This window comes from Podarcis bocagei (genome assembly GCF_964188305.1).
Source record: "Podarcis bocagei genome assembly, chromosome: 2".
NCBI lineage: Eukaryota > Metazoa > Chordata > Lepidosauria > Squamata > Lacertidae > Podarcis > Podarcis bocagei.
The window spans coordinates 110,192,389-110,217,097 of record NC_138126.1 but is presented as its reverse complement, the minus strand read 5'-3'; the positions used below and the strand labels follow the sequence as shown (position 1 = coordinate 110,217,097).

Below are 24,709 nucleotides of genomic sequence, written 5' to 3'. Positions count from 1 at the left end.
CTTATTAGAAAAATGATTTTACATAAGGAAGGATTTGCACTTATTACAATGTATTCGCACTAATAATAATAATAATAATAATAATAATAATAATAATAATTTATTTATACCCCACCCATATGGCTGGGTTTTCCCAGCCACTCTGGGTGGCTTACAACAAAATATTAAAATACAATAGTCCTTCAGATATTAAAAGCTTCCCTAAACAGGGCTGCCTCCAGGTGTCTTCTAAAAGTCCTTTGACATCTGGTGGGAGGGTGTTCCATAGGGCGGGTGCCACTACCGAGAAGGCCCTCTTCCTGTAAGACCCGAATCTTATAACTGAATTGTCTAGTTCAATTTTTATTTTCATATAATGCATAAATACACATATATACACAATTTACATTTTTATAATTAGTAGCACAACATGCAGACCTTTCGCTTATTGTTTCATTCCATTACAAACTTACTCCAGTAGTAGATAGGTAGCCGTGTTGGTCTGCCATAGTCAAAATAAAAAAAATTCCTTCCAGTAGCACCTTAAAGACCAACTAAGTTAGTTCTTGGTATGAGCTTTCGTGTGCATGCACACTTCTTCAGATACGTATCTGAAGAAGTGTGCATGCACACGAAAGCTCATACCAAGAACTAACTTAGTTGGTCTTTAAGGTGCTACTGGAAGGAAACTTACTCCAGTTATCTCAAAATTATACCAGCAGTGAAAAAGTTTTAAATAGGTTCAGATTATGCTTACGCTTCATGTAATTAGCAAGAAGGAACCAAGTTCTCTCAAAACTGTTTGTTCCATCTTCCTTTTCTTAATCCAGCGGTGTGGATAATATATATTTAGAATATCAAATATCCTACACATTCTTAAATTCAGATGAGAAACTGCTTCATAGAGCTTCTATTTCTGTTCTTGGAAAACATTTTAATACTACACTCATAGGCTGCACAGAAGCAGAACTTGATCATTTATATGTTAAGAAGTCTAAGTGTTCCTGCTGTGTTATGACTAATGTATTAAGATGCTGACCCACTGAAATGATGTAAGGTGTCAAGGCTATAGTAGCATCTGTCATATGCTGTGATTACAAGTGCTAAGTATTCCTCACCCTCTAAATACAAAAGCAGAAGAGCCACCGCAGAAGAGATTATATTTAGGCAGATGAAAGAGGTGAATGGTAAGAGAGACTGTGGGGGATGAACCCATAGGGAAAGTCTGGGGTGAGCTGATGAAAATCAAAGCTATTCAAAATCATCACTGAAAATGCCAATTTAAAGAGGGAGGCCTATCACTAGGGGGTGAAGCAATTGTCCCAGTCGGCAAATGCTCCAAAGTAGCACCAATCGCAGTGGCAGACTCTCAGCCATTTCTCTTGCATCCCCCCCCCCGGCCACTCCCCTTTGCTGGAGATCCAAGCAATGTGTCCCATAGGCCTGCAACACCAACCCTAAAACATTTCCTTATTTATTTATATACTGCTTCAAACTGAAATAGGTAAGTATCTTACACAAACTCATCAAATACACAAACCACAATAAGATCCAGTTTCCAATGCAAAATACAGTTACAAATCCATAGCGGAGTAAACACTGTATGGAGGCGAAATACAATCCAACCTCTGTCTGGCAAGGCCTGGGCAAGATAGAAAGCTTTCACTAAAAGATGTATAAATTTGGTGCATATTTGATAAAGGGTAAGGATTACCCAACCCAAGGCTTGGGAGTAAGGAGCTGCCAACTACCCCACTTAAGCATCTCCACCACCAATTCCCCAGCAGGCTGTGGTGCTCAGGCAGAAGCATATAAAAGGTAAAGGGACCCCTAAGCATTATGTCCAGTCGTGACCGACTCTGGGGTTGCAGCGCTCATCTCATTTTATTGGCCGAGGGAGCCGGCATACAGCTTCCGGGTCATGTGGCCAGCATGACTAAGCCGCTTCTGGCAAACCAGAGCAGTGCACGGAAACGCCGTTTACCTTCCCACCGGAGCGGTACTTTTTTATCTATTTGCACTTTTTGGGGTGCTTTCGAACTGCTAGGTTGGCAGGAGCAGGGACCGAGCAACGGGAGCTCACCCCGTTGCGGGGATTTGAACCGCCGACCTTCTGATCGGCAAGTCCTAGACTCTGTGGTTTAACCAACAGCGCCATCTGCGTCCCAGCAGAGACATATAGGTCTCCCCAATAACCAAGTCCCGTGCCATACAGGGCTTTGTGTGCAAATACCGTAACTTCAACTTGAACCAATAGCACAGTGGCAGTGCCGATTACTTGAACAAGGCTATCACATGTTGCTGTTAGGCTGTTCCACAAAGCAGCCCAGCAGTCACATTTTGTACCAGTTGCAGCTTTCAGACTAATTCTAAGGGTAGATCCATATTTAGTGCTGCGATTATCTTGAGGTTACCACTGCATAAACCACTACAGCTCCGTTATCCCATTCCAGGGAAGTTCGTAGGTCACGCGCCGGCTGAATGTGGATAAAGGCACTCCTACCCACTTAGCTCTCCAGTGATAATAATGGATGGAGGAGCAAATATTTTTCAATATTTTAATGTTGTATTTTAATTTTGTTTTTAAGTTGTAATCATTCAACTTGTTTTTATTATTGCTTGTAAGCCGCTCTGAGCCTGGCCTTGGCTGGGGAGGGCGGGGTATAAATAAAAATTACTATTATTATTATTATTATTATTATTATTATTATTATTATCCCCAGGCGATGTACCTAAACCTTCAGGGGAATTACAACTCTCTGCAGAACAGGTAACCAGCCAAGATCCCAAACTCAGGAACTACCCATTCATAGGGCTTCCATTTTGTCAGGATTCAGATTCAGTGTATTAGCCCTCATCCAGGCCATTACTATTTCCAGGTACTGGTTCCACACATGTACAGCCACACTTGATTCAGGCATTTCACAGAAACAGAGCTGTGAGCATCAACATGCTGGAAACACTGGGCAACAAATTTCCTAATGCAGGCACAAGCAAACTTGGCCCGCCATATGTTTTTGGGGGACTACAACTACCATCATTCCTAGCTAACAGGACCAGTGGTCAGGGATGATGGGAGTTGTAGTCCCAAAACATCTGGAAGGCCAAGTTTGCCTATGCCTGTCCTAATGATCATCATCAGTGGCTTCATAAAGATGTTAAAGAGCACTGGGGATAGAACAGTGTCTTGTGACACTCGACAGCTCAACAGTCAAGGAGCCAAAATGCAATCTTTGGCCTGCTGCCTGCAGGTGCACCGGAGTATGTTATTTTATTGACAGTGTTGAAGTTAAGATTCAACTGCCAGTCCATTTGAGGACATCTTGTCCTTTGCCTCAGACAGCAAAGTATCTTGGGCTGGACTTAAAGTAACTGCTGTGATTGGTGGAATTGGCACTTCTACACTGTACCCTTTCCGTATTTGTAAGAACTTCATTATTTAGTGTGATAGCACCTGCCCTTTAGAACTCTCTGCCTATTGAGATCAAGCAGACGCCTTCACTGTACTCTTTTGGGTGCCTACTAAAAACATTCTTGCTTAGACAAACTCACCCAGATGCTTAGAAAGTTAAGGTAATATTAATCTATTTTAGTATTTTACGGAAACCTCATTTTTAATACATCAACCAATAAGTAACAGGTTTTCTCAATGCTGTTAAAAAAAAACTTTAAATTGTCTCAAGAATTTCTTTCAAAAACCTTTCCCAAGGAAATTATAAAGGGAACAAAATAATACATAAGGAACAATATCCTCCCTCTGCCTGGCCACAAATACAAAAACAACGGTTTACAAGGTACCGTATTTTTCGCTCTATAACACGCATCTGACCATAACACGCATGTAGTTTTTAGAGGAGGAAAACGAGGAAAAAATATTCTAAATGAAACAGTGGATGTATGATTTTTATGGTTCATGCTGTGGCCACAGACATGTGATCTGACAGTGAGTTTGGGGTAGCCCAATGCAAAAATCCTGAGGATCCATGTGGATCCGTGCTTTGTAACCACATTTTACGTGGGGAGGGAAGGAAAAGAACTCAAGGGACAAGGAGCTTTTCCGCGGGGAGGAGGGAGGGAAAGAGCACTGTTGCTTTAAAGGTATACTTAAGGTATTTGCCCTGTGCCTGGGTTTTTTTTCCATTTAACAGTTTGCAGCCTTTTCCTTCCGCTCCTTGTTTTGAGGCGGAATAGATTTGAGCAAGTGAGGAGGACTTTGATTGCAGGGGATTCGCCATTAGCTGTGTAAAAGCGCTCCTCCTTGCAGCCTGAACGATAAGCAGCCACCAGCAGCAATAGAATGGAGCACAACAAAGCGGTAGGGGCACTAGGACCCAGACAATGCTCAAATCTATCCTGCCTGAAAACAAGCTGCTCCATCCCAGCCGATCAGCTGAGACGCGGGGATTTGCGAAGTTTTCCCCTCTCCCTCATGCCCTCCCCAGCCTTTTTTTTTACTTCCTGGTTTTCACTGCGCTGGCTCAGAGCTCGAGGTTGGTTTTATTTTGCTGCTGGTTGCTTAAATTTTATCTTTCCTGCCGTCTCTCTGCAGCCTCATTGCTCTGTTTAGAGAGCGCGCAGACCTTTGCTAGCGTCTGTCCCTCCTCCCGTGTAAGCGGCTGCTGCCGGCTTTGCTGCTATGGCTCTCCTTCCCTCCCTCCTTCCTGGCTCCAGGTCGCTTTAAAGAAAGCAAAGTGAGAGCCTCGTAGAGCGTGTAAGTGGCTCCCGCTTTGCCTGACTGACGGCAGCCATGGCTCTGATCCGTGCATTCGCTCCTTAACACGCACAGGCATTTTCCCTTACTTTCTCGGAGCAAAAAAGTGCGTGTTTTGGAGCGAAATTTACGGTATTTCACTATATCTCCTCCTCTCTAAATATGCTACGAGCATAGCTTGAAATTTCAACAATAAACGCATTCCTCTTTGTGCCAACAGAAAATTTGACAAAATAGGAAGGCCACAATCAGATTTAACAGAATAAAACAGCAAAAATGGCAGTTCGGCAATTAATATCTGGTTACCAAAAGGTCCCACTCTTTAACTTTATTTTTTATCCACAACTTTGCAGATATAAGAGTAACAGCCTCAAGGTCATTTCTGAACAAGCATGCACACTAAGCGATCATGCTAACAATTAAAACTTCTAGATTCAGGTAGGTAGCCATGTTGGTCTGACGGAGTCGAAATAAATTTAAAAATTGTCCAGTAGCACCTTAGAGACCAATGAAGTTTGCAACTAAACATTTATTTTAAAATCTTTCATTTTGCTATCCATACAAGGTTCTCACAGCAGTTTCGAAACTGAAAAACAAATACGCACCATCTGCCAGTAAATTCATACACTTGAGGTGTATGTTTTTAGGACCCACATTATTTTTATGGTTGGAAGTGGTTTTATATTGTGTTTTAATGCTGTAACCTGTCCTGGGATCTTATGAAGGGTGAATAATAAATAAATTATTAATAGTAACAATAAGCTCACATAATTAAAAAGAAAAATAACACAAATAAGCAATTTGTCTCAGTATTATATGTGCGTGTGTATACACACACACACACACACACACACACACTATAAATGCAGCAGTAAATTATTAGCAATTAATTATCCAATTTAAATAAAAATATCTGATGTATTATTATTTCAAGTCATTGATTTATATCTACTCTGGCACAGGCAGTAAAGAATGAGGCAGAGTTACACTCTGAGCCCATACAGAAATTAATAGGCTTAAGCTTATCTCTGCATAGATCAGTATCTTAACCTTACAAGGACTTTACTGGGCAGGTTATACAGGTTTATGTTACTATGGACAACAGAGTAACAAAGTGAAATACAATTGTCATCAAACTTGACCTTGAAGTTTGTAAAGAAAATTAGCAGATTACACTAATGTCAAGAAATTGCAAAGCAGAACCACCACATAAATTTAACATAAGTTTTTTGGCAAAGAAACAAAAAGCCAAAGACTTGAACATTTTTTCAAAGCTGGGAAACCGAAAACAAAACAAGGCACAGGAATGTGGTTTTTAATACGTATCTTGGATATTCTAACAGGCAGTTTTGCCCCCTCCTTTTAAAGGAGTTGCCACTATAATATGTTTTTAACTACAAGAACACTCCTACTTCTCTGAAGAAAGGAAAGCAACAAAAAAGACAGGGAAAAGTGCTCACAAACAAGCACTAAAGTAGCTTACAAGTCCACTCAGTTTTATCATTTAACTACTAAGATTGGATAAATAAGGCTGAAACACTACACACACACACACTTGGGAGAAAGTCCCTTTCGCAACCTGAAAGGAACACAACCTGGGTCTGCACACGCACAGGTCGCGATTCGCTGCTTCTGCACATGCACGTGATGTCATTTTGCGTGTCTGCAAAAACATATCATGAAGCAAACATAACAAGAGGTATGACTGTAAACAGGATTAGGCTAGCAAGGCATTAAGAGAGAGTGTGTGTGTACAATATAGTATCAGTATTAAAATAATCATAAACTATAAATAGGAGTAAAATATTCTTAAGCAGTAACTTCCCTTTTTGTCAAGTCTAGCAAACTCAGTTTTAACATATTGTTAGGGGTTTGTGGGTACCATATTCCCCCAAATTTCTGGGTCCAGTAGGGGTTAGAATTTAATCAAGGCAAATGTTAAGCCATTCCTGTTTCTTGATCAGGAAATTGCCTGGGGTGATTGACCATTTGGAAGACAAAAGGAAGGTAATGGGCCAGTAGGAAAGCTAAATGAGAAGGGACCATGTACCAGACAACAAATGGGAGGGGGCCCTCCTTCCTTCAGCTCAGAGTTAGTTAGAAGAACAAAAGGCGGGGTTTAGAGGTTTAAAGTGGGCTGGATGCGGGGGGGGGGGGGGAGGTTGCAGGCTGTTAAAGTCAGCAATCTAGAGAGAAGAATGGCTTAGGGAGTTGGACTAGATGACGCCCAGGGTCCTCCCAGCTCTACAATTCTGTGATTCTGTTTTAATAGTTGCGTCTACGTAAAAAGCAAGACACTCTTAGGGGAGTTAATGCTGCAAACCGCTCCATCATAGGCTCAGGTTGTATATATGTGTAAATAAACCATATATCACAAAGACACCACAGTCTCCTCTAGGTCTCATTCTCAAAAGGACGCACAGACCCTGGGTAAACAAGCCCGGAACCCCAGAAATCTCACATGAGAGCTTTTCAAACTGCATTTCTGCCTTTCACACATGCAATCCAGCAGGAGGGGAAGTGCAAATGGATTGTAAGTGGTGTGTATGAAATCTGTGTGGTGTACCTTACCTACACCACTGTGTGAAACTTCTCATGCTCCGGCGTCTTTTCATCTCTTCGTTACTGAACCAAGGACTATCATGCGCAACAGCATAGTACAAGTGGAACAGCACGTACCTAGCCACTGGACCCTCCTCTACCTGTCTATGCATGCCAAAAAAAACCTGCTTGTGCCGCTGATTAGGAACCTAGGTCTGTCTTACAGTTTGTCTACCTCAGTATTGTCACCATGATTAAGAACAATTCAGACAAGGGCCTTTTCCGGTCCTACCCAGGGGGGCTGCCAGGAATTGACATGGGAATTTCTTGCACTCGCAACAGGTGATGTGTCACCGAGACAAGGTGCGAGGCTCTTTGGAGCATACGGCAAGTGTTGGTATTTTCTTCACAGACCCCCCTGAAATCAAAGTGCCTAACTGAGCCGCATTCTCAATTATATATAAATCTAATGACTCAAATAAAAACAATTGATTCATTTCAGTGGGGCACTCTGGGGGCGGCGAGTGTCCATATCCAGAACAGAACAGGGCATTTCTTAGCACCCTCATTTGTGAAAACGAGCAAGGCCTTCAATAATAACAGAAGCAGGCTTAACCTTTTCCTTCCAAGTAGCCCGTCTGACAAGACTTTAGAACGGCCGACATCCTTCCTGAACCCAGGGCCCTTTCATTGTGGGTTTTTTTACAGAGCGTAGGTTACACAATGAAGCCTCTCTGGAAGACGGCACGGTAGCGAGCCGTCTCCTCAAATTTCCAACCGCTTGCCATTGACAATTTCCTTTTTGTAATTATTATTATTATTTATTATTTATACCCCGCCCATCTGACTGGGTTTCCCCAGCTGCTCTGGGCGGCCCTCAACAGAATATTAAAAACATGATGAAACTTTTGTCCATCAAAAGTACCTGGGTCTAATAATAATAATAATAACAACAATAATAATCCCAATATACCTACTGATTTTTGCCACTGAAGTGCATAAATTGATTACTATTATTATTATTATTATTATTACTACTACTATTATTATTATTATTATCATTATTAGCAGCAGCTTGTGTCTCAGTTGATGTCAGTTTACTGGGGTTAAAAATAAAAAAGTGTCCCATTGGGCATTTTCAAGCGCCTCAGCTTTCATCTCCGGCTTCTCGGCCTCCGCCCCTCACCCTCAAGAAGGACCCCATCACTCGAGGCGGGAAGAACCGCCGAGCCCGCTTTAGGAGTCTACCGCAGTGCCTGCTGCTGCTGCTCTTTTCTCAGAGCAGAGCGGGGAAAGGGAGGGGTCCTCCGGGGATAGTTGTCTTTCTAAGCGCCTATGCGCCTAAGGGTTTCCGGTTCCGGTGAGTCAGTGTCTGTGTCTCTCTCTGAGGGAGACCGAGCGAGCGGTTTTTGCCTGTGAAGAAGCTGCGGGAGACTCAGAGCCGGACGCGGGCCCAGCATGGCGGACGGCGACGCGGAGCGGGCCGATGGCCGCATTGTGAAGATGGAGGTGGACTACAGCGCCACCGTGGACCAGCGCTTGCCCGAGTGCGAGCAGATGGCCCGGGTGAGGGACTGGGCCCAGGAGGGGCTGAGTCATGGCGCGGCGGGCCCGCCTAGGCCGCGTCGCTCACAGCCGGCGGCAGTTGGGCCCAGCCAAGGGAGGACGGCGGCGCGGGTGGGAGGGCGCTCGGGAAAGGGGGTCGCCGGCGTTGGGCGAAGCCGCGGCGCCCCCGAGCATGGCCCGATGGCTACGAAGGTCTGTGCTGTATCGTCACGGGCCCAGTTTCCTCCCCTGCTCAGGCGGCTGGAGCCACTCGGGAGGATCCTTTTGCGAAAGGGATATGCATGTTTGGGGAAGGGGGCGGCCGCAGAAAGTGGCTCCCCCGCAGCACAATCCGAGAGACATTTGCGGTTCAAAACCGGGATGAAGCTGCTCCATTTCGCACCCCCACCCTTTTTCTGGACAAGGGAGACTTCCCAATAATCAGTTAAGGGGCTGTGCTGGTCGCGATAGCTTTGTGTCACCGGGACAGCCTCTTGCGGCCAAAATTAAAATGTTGGACCCGAGTAGCTTGGAAGAATGGAAATAGGCAAAGAGACGGAGGGAGAAAGCTTGCGACTATAGTTAGGTGATGATCGGAATAAGGATGCAGGTCTCGAGTTGACATGTGCACTGTTGCAAATATTTGCTGCATTTGATAAAGCCGCTAGTGTACTGTGGATTGCTTTATCTTGCTTTCAGCCATGGTCAAAGCTGCATTGAGCAGTGCATGTTACCAATATTAGGTCTATGGCAGGCATGGCCAAACTTGGCCCTCCAGCTGTTTTGGGACTACAATTCCCCATCCCTGACCATTGGTCCTGTTAGCTAGGGATGATGGGAGTTGTAGTCCCAAAACAGCTGGAGGGCCAAGTTTGGCCATGCCTGGCCTATGGTTATCCTGAGAGACGTAATCAATGCAAAGTTATTCTTTAGTGTCCTTCCTAAGATTTGTGGCTACTTTTAAACCTCTGTTGCTCTTTTTAAACCATATTGCTTTGGCTAGTGGCTGATGCAAATAAAGATGATTCTGAACCATTTGTTGAAGGTACATAACTCCATGGTGTGTGTTGCACTGTTTAGAATGGTCCTTTAGTTTTGTTGCAAATCTGCATTGACTATAGTTACAGGAGATACCAAAGGAGGAGTGAATGCACCTTTTATTTCTGTAGGAGAGTTACTGTATTTTCTATTCATTTTCTAATAAATAGCACTGGGGCTCTTATGACAATAGTACAAGAAGCAATATAGTGGCTTTAATTTCTAGAGTGAAAATAGCTAATTCAAAACTTCTTTTTCTGATGATGCTCCTGTCATTTATTCTCTGAAGTATTGCCACTACTTCACTGGGATTCTTTTTATATTTTGCTGGAAGCCGCCCAGAGTTGCTGGTGAAACCCAGCCAGATGGGCGGCGTATAAACAATAAAATTATTATTGTTATTATTCTCCACTGCTCTTTTTCTTGGTTGGGATACTGTTAGTCTGCTGTCTTCTCCCAGCAAACAGGGCAAGTAGCAATTGTAGCTGGACTTGTTCTTGGGCTGTGATAAATTTGTGGCTGCTGGTCCTCTGAGGTGGTGATTAATTTTGTTGGTGAAATTATATCTGTTCCCACAGCAACCAGCTGGGATGTCGCAAACTATAATTATAACTATATGGAAAAAACCAGTGGTGAGATCCTTGTGCAAAATTTCCTATTAATGGAAGAGAAAAGAAAGTCCATTTCTCATTAAATATCTGCCACCCTAGTGGGAATGAAGGAACTGATTGTTGCTTCAGGATTCAACTGAGTAACTGTAGAGCTTCATTTGCTTACCATAATTTCTACTAAACACAGGGAACAGGATAGGCAGTGACAGGGCTCTCTTATAGCAGCACCTTTCCCTTTAAGCAACAAGGCTTCCAAGTTAGAAAACTAGCTAATTCCAGGCAAATTGGGAGTGTGTTCACTGCTTTTCAAAAAGCCAGGGATCCAATTTGCATCTGGCAAAAAAGGTTGCACAGCAACAGTTATGTCCATAAATTTCCTCTTGTGTACAGTGGTACCTCGGGTTAAGAACTTAATTCATTCTGGAGGTCCATTTTTAACCTGAAACTGTTCTTAACCTGAGGTTCCTCTTTAGCTAATGGGGCCGCCGCGCTGCCACCGTTCGATTTCTGTTCTCATCCTGAAGCAAAGTTCTTAGCCCAAGGTACTATTTATGGGTTAGCGGAGTCTGTAACCTGAAGCGTCTGTAACCTGAGGTACCACTGTATATGAATACCGTACATACATCACAAAAGAGCTTTTGATAACACTTACCTAGATAAATGATGGCTGAAGACTTGGCTTCAGTAGCCTCTTATAACTTCTGGAAGTCTCTTAAGAAAGATCGGTCTAGTCATGACTAACTGCAGTCCTATTCAGAAGTCCTATTGAATTCAGTGGGGCTTACTCCTGGGTAAGTGAGGTTAGAATTGTAGACTAATTCCAATTGAAACCTACAAAACAATATTTTGCAATGTATTTAAATCCTCTAGTTTGTAGTGGGAAGTGACCACAATTGATTGATGGCCGTGACTGATTTGGCCATGATTGGGCCCTGTTACCTTTAAAACCTGTACAATAAGGACGACTTATTTTAACTTAGCTTTGTTAAATGTCATATTGGATATGTGGTACATTTTTAGTACTTTTTGCTTGTATTTTAGGATGGAAGGCTTCAAGAAGCAATTGAGACTTTGCTTTCCTTGGAAAAACAGACTCGAACTGTAAGTACAGCATACTGAGTAACATTGCTTTTTAAAAGGTCATTTTAAAAGTCTCCTATTCATGGAATATATCCAGCACAGGGGTCAGCAAACTTTTTCAGCAGGGGGCCAGTCTACTGTCCCTCAGACCTTGGGGGGGGCTGGACTATATTTTGGAGGGAAAAAGAAGAAGAAAGAATTCCTATGCCCCACAAATAACCCAGAGATGCATTTTAAATAAAAGCACACATTCTACTCATGTAAAAGCACACTGATTCATGGATCCGGTCCCTGGGCCTTAGTTTGCCTACCCATGATCTAGCATGAATCTGTCACCCCTTAATGACTTTTAACCATCCTATTGTACTTGCCTCTCTTGCAGGGGTCAGAATGGTGAATCTTTTCCCAGACTTTCAATGCATGCATATGAACAGTGGGGATTTTTATTCATTCTAAGAACTATGATTGCAGAAACGAGGGTGCAAAAAAGTTTTTCTTTGTTACTACAGCCTACAGGACCATATAGTGTTCATTGTTGCACCAGAGAGGTTGCACTGTCACAACAGAGCTTTCATACCCTTTTGTTTGCCCATGTACCCCCCCCCCCATATCTGCTCCACAGCTGATTTGGAGGGCTTGCAAGGGGCTGGAGGGGACAGGAAAGGAAGTTCCCTTGTATGCACTGAAGTCACTTGTGCCAGTGAAGCTGCCGCATTAGATATGAGCCCCATGTGCAAATACATCTAGTCACTCTTGTGGAAGAAAGAATAAGTGTGTAGGAATAGGAAAAGGAAGAAAAGGGAGATGTTCCTTGTTCTTTTAGCACACTGGCACTATTCCTCTTTGGTAGGTTTACTTGATGTGAGTAGTAGAACAGTGAATTGATCCTTAGCTTTGGCTTTATGTAATCCAGATTGCTCTCTTACTTGTGGGCCTCAGCTTGTCTTACGGGGTTGAGAACGAATTTCCATTAATAGCTAGTGACTTTTTTTGTTAGCGCTACTCCATTTGCAAGTGCTAGGAATCTTTCTTTGTGTTTACACTGTAGAAACGTCTGTGCTTAAGTATATACTTTTGTTTTTTAGGCTTCTGATATGATATCCACATCTCGAATTCTGGTTGCTGTAGTGAAAATGTGTTACGATGCTAAAGACTGGGATGCTCTTAATGAAAATATTATTATTCTGTCGAAGAGGAGAAGTCAGTTAAAGCAGGTAAGATTGTGTTAAGCCGTAAGAAATGTGGGGTGCTCAAAACCTTGTGTCCGTATATTATCTCTTGAGTTTGGTAATCAATCATTGTTCCTTATAGCCAACAACAGGAGGCACCTAGTCTTCCTGTAAAGTGTCTTTGTATCGACTGCCTCCTAAGGAGGGTTACAGGAGAAGAGTAGTGGGCAGAGGGTTTGTGCAGTTTGCAGCAGTTGCTCTCATCCATGACACTGGTGCTGCATATCACAAAGTTGCAGCCTGTTGTCATTTTGAAAAAGGGAGTAGTGTCTGTGCCGCTGGTGGTTTTTTAATAGTTCACTATTCCTGTGGCAAGTACACTGGAGGCTTCCCCTGCTGTTCTTGATAATACTAGTTGTCACTAATACCCTGGCAACTGTCAATAGAACATCTTAATTGTGCTGTGGTTTATACAGTGGTGCCTCGCAAGACGAAATTAATCCATTCCGCGAGTCTCTTCGTTTTGCGGTTTTTTCGTCTTGCGAAGCACAGCTATTAGCGGCTTAGTGGCTATTAACGGCTTAGCGGCTTTAAGAAAAAGGAAACAAACTCGCAAGACGTTTCGTCTTGCGAAGCAAGCCCATAGGGAAATTCGTCTTGCGGAACGACTCAAAAAACTGAAAACTCTTTCGTCTTGCACGTTTTTCGTCTTGCGAGGCATTCGTCTTGCGAGGTACCACTGTAGAGTGAAGTTGGCAATGAGCTTTCAAAATAGCCTAAGAATGCATGCATATTCTGAATGTAGACAATAAAAAAGCTTTGGGCTTATCAGAAATGCTTTATAAGGCATAGGTTTGGAGTGAATATATTAGAGCAACATCCAATAATGCCAGCCTGCTTGCTCAGTGGGAGTTTCTCTTCTTCCCCCTGTGGCCAAGGGCCCACCCCCCAAAAATATTGTAGTCCTGCCAGCCCTCCAACCCTGGTTGCTTTATGAAGATGTCCTGAATTTGTAACGTACACATTATATGTTACTCGATGGTATACGCTTGACTACTTTGTTCATACAACAGTTGTGGCAAGAGCACACTATCCTTCCTTTTGTTTAGTCCCCCTCCTTCATTGGGAAGACTTGCTGCTTATTTTTGAACAGCACCACAGAGATATAAGCCACAATTAGTGTGGAAAATATGTTTAATATGTGTGCATCCATACATTTGAGACACTTGCATCCAGAAATTATTACTGTTGAATTAGATTAACAAACTGCTTAATCTCTACAGATAAATTAGATACGTGTTTTAGAGTTATGTGTAGGTAATTTTTTATCTTATTGGAGGTGTGGGGGGGGGGCGTGATAGACTGATACTTATTGTATCCAGAAGTAAAACCTCTATTTTCTCAGCTATATAACTTCTTGAAAAATGAAGGGTTAAAAAAAAAATAAATTTGTTCTAATGAATGATGGCTGTTCATATAGATGTTAGTTTGCTTTGACCATCTATTTGCTGGAAAGTGGATTAAAATAAATGATAGTGTACAAAAGACATGCAATATTTCAGTGGCTCAAAGTGTTCAATACCATCCAGGCATGCAAGTCCCACCACACATTATAAAAATGTTCTGGCCTGTTCTGTTTCTTTGCTTGCTACGGTGATCGTTGACAGATTGGAGACATTTCAAGAGGGGAGAGAGCAGCAAAGAGAGAGGAGGAAAAGGAATTATTTCACCTTGAGGCACAAAGTTTTAATGAAAGATGTTGATGGTAGTTCTGGATTTAAAGATCAGCATGTAGGACTTTTACCTGCAGCTCTGGGTGGGAATAGCCTGCATGGGTTCAATTTTAAAATATCCATAAAGTAAAACATCATTGCTCTATGAACATTTAGACTTTGAAGTAGAGTGCCTAAGGGAGGTAATGAAATTTCCCCCATCAAAGTTTTTGGAGACTACATTAGATATGTGTTGTACTGTATACACAGAATACTCTACTTTTAAAAGTATATGTTTAATGTTACAGGTATAACATGTTATGGCAGTTCTGCATTATGATTTAGCACCATATGCAAGACAGCAATGAACCATCAGCATGGGAAAGTAGATGGGGTAGTATTGTAAAGCATTGCAGATCATGAACCATCTTAGAGAAAAGATGCTACATTAATAGGGGGAGATGATGATGAAGGAAGGATACATCTGATACATCATGTGCATGTGTGATGCAGACAACCAAGTTCCACTCTTCAATCAGGTCCACAGTAGTAACACTAACTCTGGGAAGAAATTGTGCTTTGGGTATTGGAAAAATCCAAGAAACCAAAATCCTAATTTGGTGGAAACTTACTATTTTTTCTATTTTTATAAAATAAAAACATTTTTGAATTTGCCTCAATGACATTTGGCACCTTCACCGAAAGTCTGATATACTTAAAGTGTGACACAAACAAATTGAAGTAGTGGTCTATCGGAAGGCCTTTGTTGCACAGGAGGGGAAGCTTGCAGTTTTTATAATTTACCTAAGCCACATATTGTGCTAGTATATAATGTAAAGGCCTATGTTAACTGTATTGTGAGCTGAAGCTTTGGTCACTGAGAAATACAGAAGGAGTTCTTCTAGTGGAGGCCACTAGGATATAGGCAAGTTCTGCTGTTTTGCATAAAATGTCTTTTAGACTAAATATCCGTTTTAGCACCTTTAAAGCAAAGCTGCTAAAGTGAGAAAATGGGAGGAAGCATTTGAGCAGAATCCTGCATGAGCACTGTCTGCTCATTGTGGTTTATATCTAAGTATAGAAGCAAAGAGTTAGTGGTAACTCACTTTTCACGTCAAATGTGGCTAACCATTTTTAATTGCAAAGTTTTTCCATTTTGACAGGTATGAAACAGCATAAAAGATAGTGTTTGGCTAAATGGGAATCCTATTTATGTAAGGCTATGTTGGCATAAGATTACAAGTTTTCTCATTATTTGTATTAGGCTGTTGCTAAAATGGTCCAGCAGTGCTGTACTTACGTTGAAGAGATCACAGATCTACCAATCAAACTGCGTTTAATTGATACACTGCGTATGGTTACGGAAGGAAAGGTAAGTATTTTTCCTTTTAAAGAACCGTGCACTTATTTCAAGACTCCCTTGTGTACACTCTTGAATCTTAAGACAGCAGCTCCTGTTGATTGTCCAGAGCCGATTGTTGGTGGGGACTGCAGAGGGAAGAGCAGAAGGAGAAATCCTGTTACACAAGCAAAAGTCCACTTGTGTGATATTTGCAGTAGGTCATATTTGCAGTACCCACAGAAATAAATGAAAAAGATTATCTAAGGTCTTCCCTCTTAGCCTTGAGCAGGCTTCCTCAACCTCGGCCCTCCAGATGTTTTGAGACTACAATTCCCATCATCCCTGACCACTGGTCCTGCTAGCTCGGGATCATGGGAGTTGTAGGCCAAAAAACATCGGGAGGGCCGAGGTTGAGGAAGCCTGGCCTTGGGCATTAATTTTTCCTAATTGTGTTCTGACAAATCCTGGGATGCTGCTTTGCCACGAATGAGCCCTACATGGGGGAGCCAGGAGGGGGCTGGCCTGATTATTGAGTGAGAGTGCAGCCCTTGGTTTAGTAGCAGTAGTGCTGTGGCCTGTAAGAGTCCATCACCAAGAGCCCATTGCTACACTGTGGTGGAATGGAAGTTGGAACCCTTCTCTCCTGGCCCATAAAGAAAGGCCCATTCCTATGGCTGCAAGCAGTGCCATCGCCAGCTTCCCCCCGCCCCATAGTTTGTGATGATGAGGCAAATCACGCAGTGTTTGTGTGAGCCAAACATACTGCATAAAGTTAAATGCTTTCTGCTTCTTTTTTAGATCTATGTTGAAATTGAAAGGGCTCGGCTGACCAATACTCTTGCAACAATAAAAGAGCAGAGTGGTGACGTGAAAGAAGCTGCTTCAATTCTGCAAGAACTTCAGGTGAAGGAGTATATATGCTGGAATACATGACATTGTTTGAAGTACTGCAACTTTAATCCTTTTTTAAATTCTTGCTTCAATTGTCACTGTAGTAGAAATGGAAAAAATTAACAAACCAGGAACTTTTGGTCACCATCTTTAGGCTGGATCCACACAATGGGGCTTTCCTGACCTTTTTCCGTTCCTCACTGCGTTGTAGTGGGGTGGGTGGGACTGTTTAGATAGGTTTCGGATGGAGCTTGAGTGTGTGTACATGCACGCTGCGGCAAGACTGGAAAACGGGACAAATTCAGTCGGGACTGTTTTGCACACTTTGAAGAAATCGCTGCAAAGCTTAGGTGCTGTCGCTGTGAAGATTGCCAGCTTTCTAATAATATTCTTATAACCTCATTTTCTGGGCTGATGTGCTAAACTGATTTCTGTCAAGAACCAGAACCAATAAAGGTTCTCTAGCTGAATTATGCAGATTGTTTTTCATAAAAAATCGTTAATACAGTGGAACCTCAGATCGATTCGGAAGCTGAGCACCGCAAACCCAGAAGCAATTCCTTCCGTTTTCGAATGCACTTTGGAAGTTGAATGCCTTCCACTGCGTGCTTTCCCATTTTTTTCAATGGATTTTGCCAACCACCCATTGATCCTCGATTTTTGAACGTTTCAGAAGTTAAACGGTCTTCCGGAACGGATTACGTTCAAAAACCGAGGTTCCACTGTACATTTTGGGGGCCCCCATACTAAATGTTGCAATGTACTTGGACCATTCAGACTTCTAGTACAATTATTACAAATTTCTAGTTTGCTCAAGGGGCAAACTTACTGTTCTTAAATGGATAAAAATTGGAATTAGTTATTGAATTGCTTTTATCACAGAATCTTATTATTTGCTATACTTAAACAGTTTGAAAAAGCTTTCACCCTTCAGCTATTGGCTGCAATGGTGTCAGGTTACTTTATTATCCAGTTGTATTTTAAAAGGCACAGTACAATTTGCAACTGCTCATAAAAAGCAAGACTAGAGTGAGAGACTAGCGTGATGTCTGCTGTTTCCAGGAACTCTTCTCATTCTGAGAGTTTGTTTGAACCCTGGGTGAGAACCTGGAGGGTGTGTCAGAAGGAAAATTCATTGATACTGATTTATACTAATAGCAACTTTGCATTAATGTAACTTTTTGGTAATATTTTCAGTTGTCTTTTGCTTCAGTTTTCTGCACATTGCTTAATTTTTAATATATTAAGCAGTATAGAAATTAAATAATCACTTGAATATTACGGGGCAGGGGTGTGTTTTTCTTGTGAGCTGTTAGTATAATAGGGCTGGTAAAACATCTTTAAATTCCTAAAGGTTGATGTCAATTTTCATAAGTCTTGAAAACATGTCTGATGAAAACAAATTAATAGAAGTCTGGTTATGGAAATTTGTACAGTATATAGGGTATGCAAAACAAGTTATCTGCAGATCAACAATAAATACAAATCAGGGAGTGGAATTCAGTGTTGTGGTAAGGTGATCACTCTGACATTGGAAGCATTTCTCCCTTCTACCCAGCCAGATGGGCTTTGAATAATAATAATAATAATAAGTAGTAGTAGTAGTAGTCTTATTAGTATTACCCCACTGTACACTGTTCTATGGGTTCTTCCAGCCCTCCCATGCAGCTTGGTGGGGGAGAAGTCCTGTTGAACTGACTTCCTCTCTAGAACAGCAGTTCAGTTGAATCCAACCCAAGATTTTTAAATTTCAAAGTTTTTCTAAGAATGGCAGTACCTGAAGTTTAAAAATTTAAAGTATACTAACTCAAGTAACGTGGGTGGCGCTGTGGGTAAAACCTCAGCGCCTAGGACTTGCCGATTGCATGGTCGCGGTTCGAATCCCCGCGGCGGGGTTCGCTCCCGTCGTTCGGTCCCAGCGCCTCCAACCTAGCAGCTCGAAAGCACCTCCGGGTGCAAGTAGATAAATAGGGGCCGCTTACCAGCGGGAAGGTAAACGGCGTTCCGTGTGCTGCGCTGGCTCGCCAGATGCAGCTTGTCACGCTGGCCACGTGACCCGGAAGTGTCTGCGGACAGCCAGCCTATAGAGTGAGATGAGCGCACAACCCTAGAGTCTGTCAAGACTGGCCCATACGGGCGGGGGTACCTTTACCTTTAACTCAAGCATAAATACTGGCATGTAAACTATATTTGCATGCCTACAGAAGCCATCTTTCTGTACACTTACAATTTAGCTGCAAGACAGCTTTGATGGATAATTCTACCTTGCAAGCTTTAGTTTTGCATATCGGTCTATAAAGTATTAATACATTCTGAATTTTAGGTGGAAACCTACGGATCAATGGAGAAGAAGGAACGTGTGGAGTTCATCTTGGAGCAGATGAGACTTTGTCTGGCTGTGAAAGACTATATCCGAACTCAAATTATTAGCAAAAAAATTAACACCAAATTTTTCCAGGAAGAAAACACAGAAGTAAGTCTGGTGGTGGACGACTTATACTAAGCTGGTTTAGGGGATGTTATGGGCATGTTTTAAGTGGATTTCTCTGTCACATTGGGGAAATTTTACAACCATTTCTGTGTTTAACCTGACACTGTGTTACATTTCAGAAATTAAAACTGAAATACTACAATTTAATGATTCAACTGGATCAACATGAAGGTTCCTACCTTTCCATTTGTAAGCACTACAGAGCCATTTACGATACTCCTTGCATCCAGGCTGAAGGTGAAAAGTGGCAGCAGGTAAAAAAAGACAGAAAGAGAAAGTAGCAAAAACACTGTAACCTGTTCAATTGTCTGCAAAAAATAACACGTAAAGGAATGTCTTACCTTTTTGAGGGAACATTCTCCTTTTTTATCATTTGCTATTGTTTTGGAGAGGACTGCTGTTTCTGCACTGTGGTCAAGATTTCACTTTCTTGAATTTCTTCATGTGGCTTAGTTTTCTTTGTGAGAACCCCCCCCCCCATATCAATTGGTCACAGCCATAACTTTACAGTGGTACCTTGGGTTACATACGCTTCAGGTTACCCAAGAATTGTACCTCAGGTTAAGAACTTGGCTTCATGATGAGAACAGAAATTGTGCTCTGGCGATGTGGCGGCGGCAGGAGGCCCCATTAGCTAAAGTGGTGCTTCAGGTTAAGAACAGTTTCAGGTTAAGTACGGACCTCCGGAACGAATTAAGTACTTAACCCGAGGTACCAATGTATTTTCTGTTGACTACATTATAGCTAAAGCTGTGCCAGTGGAGTAGATTCCATTCAGACTACAGTCATACCTCGAGTTGAATGTGCTTCAAGTTGAGCGCGTTCGAGTTGCGCTCCGTGGCAACCCAGAAGTAATGGAGTGCGTTACTTCCGGGTTTCGCTGCTCGCTCATGCGCAGGCGCTCAAAATGACGTCATGCGCGGAAGCGGCAAAACGCGACCCGCAGATGCGCCGTTGCGTTCGGGATGCGACCAGGGCTCCGGAACAGGTCCCTTTGCATCCTGAGGTACCACTGTACCTGAAAATATCTGACGACTTACGTTCAGACAGATCTTTGAGCTTTTACTCCACCACTATCCACTGCAGTATCTACTCAGTAAGCATCTGAAATGGGCCTGATTCTCATAAATGTGAGGTGTAGAAAGCTGCTAAGGAGGCAAGAACTCCTTGTAATCTGCTCCCACTTTTGCACTTGTGTCAAGAAACCAGCATCACCTGAATTATCTTCCTTGCTTTGGTTATATTTGGAAAATCTCTGTCATCCATTTCAAGTGTGCAGATCAAGCAAACAGTATAGTCCTACTTCAGATTGTGGGTGGGGGCTGATTTAATGCCTGCTAACTTGCATTACAGCTTTCCAAAGGAAGGAATTCGTTTAAATGCAAGACTGCCTTTTTATTGTTTGCATGTTACTTTTTGTACGTGAATCATTACTTCCATTTTTTAAAAAAATAATAATAATCTAGGATGTCCCTAAAGAGCAAGGAATGTATAATAATTTTAAAATGCTGGTTCTAAATAAGATTCCTGCTTGCAACACGAGATTGGATTTGATGACGGATGTAGCATCTTGCAGCTCCCTGCTTGTGTGATCCTATAAGGTGGAGTCGTTTTTAGTACTTTGGGTTGTATCCAATGGTTTCACAGGCAGGTGTTAGCTCATGCAGGCAATCATTCTCTTACTTTCTCTTTGTGTAGCCATTGGCTAAAACCCTCCATAAATTACAGAAAGTTAGATTCATAAGTTGTCTTCTGATCAAGCTGGTGATTTCAGCTTTGTGTGTTTGTTTGCTTTCTTGCATTGCTGCCTCTTGTTCAACTACAAAATCGAGTTTTTTCCTATCTTCTTTTAAACAGGCACTGAAGAGTGTTGTTCTCTATGTTATCCTGTCACCTTATGACAATGAACAGTCTGACCTGGTACACAGAATAAGCACTGATAAAAAACTAGAAGACATTCCTAAGTACAAGTATGTAGCTTTCCTGTTGGCATGCTAATATACTGAGAAACAATCCCCGTAGAATTTGGTGTGACATTTGAAATGTCGTGAAAGCCAGCTAGTCAAGATGTTTATTTAAGGTAGGGTGGAGAACCTATGACAATTATTGCAACTCCCATCATCCCTGACCATTGGCCATTCTGGCTGATCTGGAGGGCCACAGGTTGTTCACCCCTGACAGTTTGTAAAATGACCCAGGAGTTTGTACCCTGCTATTACACATACAAGTAGGGATTTACATTCACAAACTTTCACATATTGTTTATAACAAACCAGATTAGAACTGGCATGCTTGAAGTACATTCTGCAGTGAACATGGACATACATTTCTGTATACTGTGTAAATGCAATTCTCTGAATTATTTTTCTAATATATTAATAATCAAAAAGAAACTGCTGTGTTAAATACATTGGTAATGCTGGCAGAAATCTTCAAGGCAAACCTACTATGTTAAGGTGAAGCCGAACAACTTTGTCAACCAACAATTTACTGAGGCTTTTTCATCTCTCCCCCCCCCCCCAACAGAGATCTTTTAAAATTATTTACCACTATGGAATTGATGCGTTGGACTACCCTGGTTGAGGAATATGGAAAAGAATTAAGGGAAGGTTCTCTAGAAAGTCCTGCAACAGATGTGTTTGGTTACACAGAGGAAGGTGAAAAGCGATGGAAAGATTTAAAAAACCGAGTTGTGGAGCATGTAAGTTCAATCTGCTTTCTAGCAACAAGTTAGGACTAGGAGGAATACTATTTCTGACAATCATCCTATTTATAAAATGTTTTATTTAAAAAAAGTGTCGGGAGCTACTGCTCAAGTCAGGATGTAGTTAACACATTTTAGCAAAGTGTAAGACCCGTGAGTGAGTGAGTGAGTGAGTGTGTGTGTGTGTGTGTGTGTGTGTGTGTGTGTGTGTGGTGTAACAATATAATATCTCAAACATTCTTTTGGAAGCCGAACGTCCAATGGGGATTCCGCAGCTTCCAATTGGCTGCAGGAGCTTCCTGCAGCCAATATGAAGCCGCGCTTGGTTTTTGAAAGCTTTGGAAGTCAAACCAATTTCCGGAACAGATTCCATTCAACTTCCAAGGTACTACTGTATACGTATATAAAAGATTTTAGGAAACTGGGGATTAAAGTAGGTTTATGTTATTTTATAGTCCCTTCTGATTAGCTGTGTGCATGTGTAATCTGAGAGTGTCTTACATACTAGCTCAAATACCAAAACTATATAATTGCTTGGCTTGTGCTACATCAGCCCTTGATTTCATTACAGCATATTTTTTTGTATTTCAACTGCTACTTTCTGATCACCTTCTATTCTTCTTTTCTTTTAGAATATTAGAATAATGGCAAAATATTACACCAGAATCACCATGAAGAGAATGGCACAACTTCTGGATTTATCAATTGATGTAAGGGATTCTCAGAATTGCTGAGGGCTTTTGTATCATCCTCTTGTTTCCAAAACTGCCGCCTGCAGGTTTCATTCAGGTGGTCCACGATGTGCCTGTGAAGAGCGCTTAGAGTAAATACAGTAAAATAGAATACAGTGGTGCCTCGCAAGACGAAATTAATTCGTTCCGCAAGTTTTTTCGTCTAGCGAATTTTTCGTCTTGCGAAGCACGGTGTCGGGAAAGTTTTGGAAAAGCTTCAAAAATCACCAAAGTCTTCAAAAACCTCAAAAAAGGCTACCACACTGTGTTCTATGAGTTGCTCCTCGAAGTCAAGTCGCAACTGTATTAACGATGTTAAGAAAAAGGAAGCAAACTTGCAAGACGTTTTGGTCTTGCGAAGCAAGCCCATAGGGAAATTCGTCTTGCGAAGCAGCTCAAAAAACGCAAAACCCTTTCGTCTAGCGAGTTTTTCGTCTTGCGAGGCATTCGTCTTGCGGGGCACCACTGTATAAGAATGGGGGACGAGGGTGGCGCTATGGGTTAAACCACAGAGCCTAGGACTTGCCGATCAGAAGGTCGCGGTTCGAATCCCCGTAACGGGTTGAGCTCCTGTTGTTCGGTCCCTGCTCCTGCCAACCTAGCAGTTCGAAAGCACGTCAAAAGTGCAAGTAGATAAATAGGTACCGCTCCGACGGGAAGGTAAAGGGCGTTTCTGCGCACTGCTCTGGTTCGCCAGAGCACATGACCCAGAAACTGGCCACATGACCCAGAAGCTGTACGCCGGCTTCCTCGGCCAATAAAGCAAGATGAGCACCGCAACCTCAGAGTCGGCCGCGACTGGACCTAATGGTCAGGGGTCCCTTTTCCTTTACCTTTAGAATATAAGAAATATAAGGAGCATTTTTAAAATACGATAAGAAATCATACAGCATCTAGCACAGCACTTTGCAGTTGCTACGACAGGCAGAAAACTCTTGAAGTGGTCTGTCAAGACTCTCAGCAATTTTCAAGTGGTCTCGTGGGGGGGTGTATTTGGGGACCACTTTTGTTCGATTTTTTTAGTTGAACCTGCTCTTCAACATCTGTTGCAAAAGACATTATATGGAATTACATGATCTCAAATGCACTCTTAACCAGCTAACCTTTCTGCGACACTGTTATCAAATATAACTTTGGCCTGTGTCACACAAGATTTCCTTGACATGCAATAGTACTTTTCTTCTGTGCTACATCTTAGTTTGAGAATACTCAATATAGTTGCATCGCTGGAGACACAATTTTTAAAAAACTGTTTGAAATAAGAACGAGATAGCCAAACCAATGAAGTTGAAATGTATTCATTTCGGTGGAACAAAATCAAAGTCTGGATAGCTTTGTCATGTTTCTATTTGTTTGTTTGTTTGTTTGTTTTATATTTATATCCTCCCCTTTCTCTTGAAGAATTCCCCTAAGAGACAATAGAATGTCACTCAAAGCAATTTTTAAAATCTTATCACCTAATTCAGTGCTGTTTGTTTGCTTTACAGGAATCTGAAGAATTTTTGTCCAACTTAGTGGTGAATAAGACCATCTTTGCAAAAGTAGATAGGCTGGCAGGAATTATCAACTTTCAGAGACCCAAGGACCCAAATAACTTGCTCAATGACTGGTCTCACAAGCTCAATTCACTGATGTCTCTAGTTAATAAAACTACACATCTCATTGCCAAAGAGGAGATGATACATAACTTGCAGTAAGGTGCCTCAGTCGCCTTAATGCTTTAGGGAGGCATTGAATTGGTTACAGAAAAAGACTTTATCCCACTGTATATTTGGTTTTTTCATCTCTTCCCTCCAGGTGAAATTTAGAACATAATCTCTCTTGAAGAATTGTTGAGAATTAAGTTCCTTTGATTATTCATTTGGTTTATAACACTTTTTTTGCTGCAATTGATGGAAAAACACAATAAAATTGTATTGCCTGTGTAATGGAAATGGCCTTTGATTTATCCCATTTTGCCCTCAATTGTCCAGCAAATATTTTTGCATTGTCTATCTCTATGATCTTCTTACCCTTCCAGGTTGTTGTAATATTTTCTTTTATAAAGAAATGTAACAAGATTATACTTCAGTGTTAACCTTAAGTACCATTGTGTTTAGAAATGTCAGGTATGGAACTGAATTCCCATTTTTATTCCAGTGTTGTGGAATGGTAGTTTTATAGC

At 41.9% G+C, this 24,709-nt stretch overlaps 1 protein-coding gene across 1 annotated transcript; it reads left to right on the top strand.

The window, feature by feature from the left end:
• Positions 1-8,578: 8,578 nt before the first annotated feature.
• Positions 8,579-24,479, top strand: PSMD12 (proteasome 26S subunit, non-ATPase 12). Its single transcript, XM_081181451.1, has 11 exons — positions 8,579-8,797; positions 11,467-11,526; positions 12,591-12,719; positions 15,651-15,758; positions 16,527-16,631; positions 18,943-19,092; positions 19,230-19,364; positions 20,968-21,080; positions 21,637-21,811; positions 22,447-22,524; positions 24,033-24,479. The coding sequence occupies exons 1-11, from the start codon at positions 8,690-8,692 to the stop codon at positions 24,240-24,242; spliced, it is 1,371 nt and encodes a 456-aa protein (XP_081037577.1). The 5' UTR covers positions 8,579-8,689; the 3' UTR covers positions 24,243-24,479.
• Positions 24,480-24,709: the final 230 nt, after the last annotated feature.